Raw genomic sequence first — 2252 nt, forward strand, 5'->3', positions numbered from 1 at the left:
CACACACACACACACACACACACACACACACACACACACACACACACACACACACACACACTTACGCACGTGGGCCCCCTCATCCATCTACTCACCGGTGTTGTAGTGCTGGTTGAGTATCTGACGACAACACTGCTGCTCCTGCGCCACATGACCCGCCTGCCAGGCCTGCCAGTCACGTGACTCGGCGGCCAGATCCGGTGACCTGTCTGGGCACGTGCTCTGGGACATGGCGCAGAAGAAGAATGGTTAGGTTCACTGACGGAAATCTTCAGCCCCCAGGAATATTTTTGCTTTCAGGAATTCGCCTCGGAAAAGTTCACCCCAGGAATGGTCACATCAGGGAATATTCACTCTAGGAAAGTTCACCCCTTAGAACGTTCACCTTAGTAATGTTCACCTGAAAGAGTGCCGTATCCCTAGATCATCCAAGCCGGGAGGTTGGGGTGGGGGTGGGGGGCAGCATCGTACAGCTGGCTGTCGTTGAGTATGATGGAGATGGTTAGCATGTTGTGAGTACAACTTGGGCGAAGAGTCTTCAGCGGGCAACGACTTTGAACTGACAAGCACTAGTCATCGTCCAATTCAATCTCGAAGCAGGGGTCTTTTAGTGCAGCCGGCTCCTTTGGCTGAACAACCGGTGGCTGTTGGGTGGGCTGTTGGGTGGGCTGTGGTGGCTCCTCCAGGAACTCGTCAGGGCCGAAGAGCAGGTACTTCGCTCCACTCATCAGAAGGACCACCGCGATGGTGGCTGTGATGAGCATTGCGATGGGCGGAGTTGATTGTGAGAAAACAGTTGGAGGGATGGGGGTGGTGCCTGGCTGGTCAAGGGGTCAACTGTGGCAGGTCCAGAGGATGGTGTGAAGGAAAAGTACGGATGAGCAGTCCAGTGGGACACGTGGGAGTTGCTTCACTCATGAGTAGAGGTAGTTGCGTACGTCAGACGTGTTGTTGTACACGAAGGGCGTTAGGAGTCAATGTTTACCTGAGGAACACGGAGGTTGGGTGGGTGGGAGTGGGAGTAATTAACGAACGTTACCGAACTAGATGCAAGTCAGATCGAAGAACTTACCAATACCTAATGATGTCTGATTTTACAGCCTACCTCCTGACAGACCAAGCTGGAGAGCAGCAGTCACAGTTGACAGCAAATCATTTGAGACTTCATAAATAAGAAATGCTGAATCAAAATCAAGAGAGAATCCCGCAAACTCAACACATCCACAAGTGGAAGTGAAGTTTCTAAATGTTCAACGTGAGGCAGACTTTTCTCTGCCAGAATTGGTCTCATCGACCACAACAGGCGCCACAATTCATATTACTTTTAATTCTTCTAACTTATCTACTAGATTCTAGATCTTTATCTAGAATCTAGATTAGATCTAGATCTAGATCTAGAACCTACTATCTAGATCTAAGTCTACATCTAGATCCACATCTAGATCTACATCTACATTAGTTCCAGATCTATAATCTAGATTAGATCTTAGATTTATTTCGTTGGAGAAATTCTCTTTTGCGGATGTAGAATATCTAGTTCTAGATCTAGATCTAGAAACTAGATATTAGATCTATTTGTCATTGTCGGAATTGACGGACAAGATATTATTGTTATGGTTAGTTTTTTAGATGCTTAGTCTAGTTAATCGTCAGATTTTAATGTCCTACCAGTTTGGAGCAGCTAGGTCATGTGCCTAGGATTGGGCAGGCTGATTGCATTCTTCCGAGTCGGGGAAGCCGAAGATGACGCCATAGACAGTCTGGAAAAATGCATTTACCAGCAATGTGAATGTGATCAACATGCTGCAGGTCAGCTGTTGGCTGTTGGCAGTTGACTGTTGACTGTTGGCCGTTGGATGTTGGGGTGGAGGGCAGTGTATCCTGAGAACAGATGTTAGTGCAGGTGTCCTCTCTAGTTCCCGTTCCCTCTGTCTTTAACCCGCCATTGATGGGTGCACCCTGCTGCATGAGGCGTAAGGGGAGGGTGTCTTGGTGACGTAGGCAGCAACTCATTTTATGGATGGTGCACGCTGGTGCAGATAATATGGGGTGTGCATGCGGCAATGTGTGTTTGTTGATGCTGTGGGTGCGTGCTCACAGGATACACAAATTAACCCCGATAAAAGTAAACTTGGGCCCCTCCATGAGGAAATGACCTAACCTAATACACACATTATTGATGTCTCACCTGGATGTGCGGCCATTTTAGGTAGTCTTGACCCGATGTCAAGCACAAAGGACGCTTTATGAGT

The 2252-nt window shown here is 48.0% G+C and overlaps 1 protein-coding gene across 1 annotated transcript in view; it reads right to left on the reverse strand.

The window, feature by feature from the left end:
• LOC101859090 overlaps positions 1-1987 on the reverse strand; it is a 2981-nt gene extending 994 nt beyond the window's left edge. Inside the window, exons 1-2 of the mRNA XM_005095196.1 lie at positions 1669-1987; positions 96-985 (exon numbers count right to left, since the gene is read on the reverse strand). Coding sequence (XP_005095253.1) covers positions 96-231 — 136 coding nt within the window. The 5' untranslated portion in view covers positions 232-985; positions 1669-1987. The remainder of the gene's footprint in view (positions 1-95; positions 986-1668) is intronic.
• Positions 1988-2252: the final 265 nt, after the last annotated feature.

Source organism: Aplysia californica, unplaced genomic scaffold (genome assembly GCF_000002075.1).
Source record: "Aplysia californica isolate F4 #8 unplaced genomic scaffold, AplCal3.0 scaffold00098, whole genome shotgun sequence".
NCBI classification, from domain to species: domain Eukaryota; kingdom Metazoa; phylum Mollusca; class Gastropoda; order Aplysiida; family Aplysiidae; genus Aplysia; species Aplysia californica.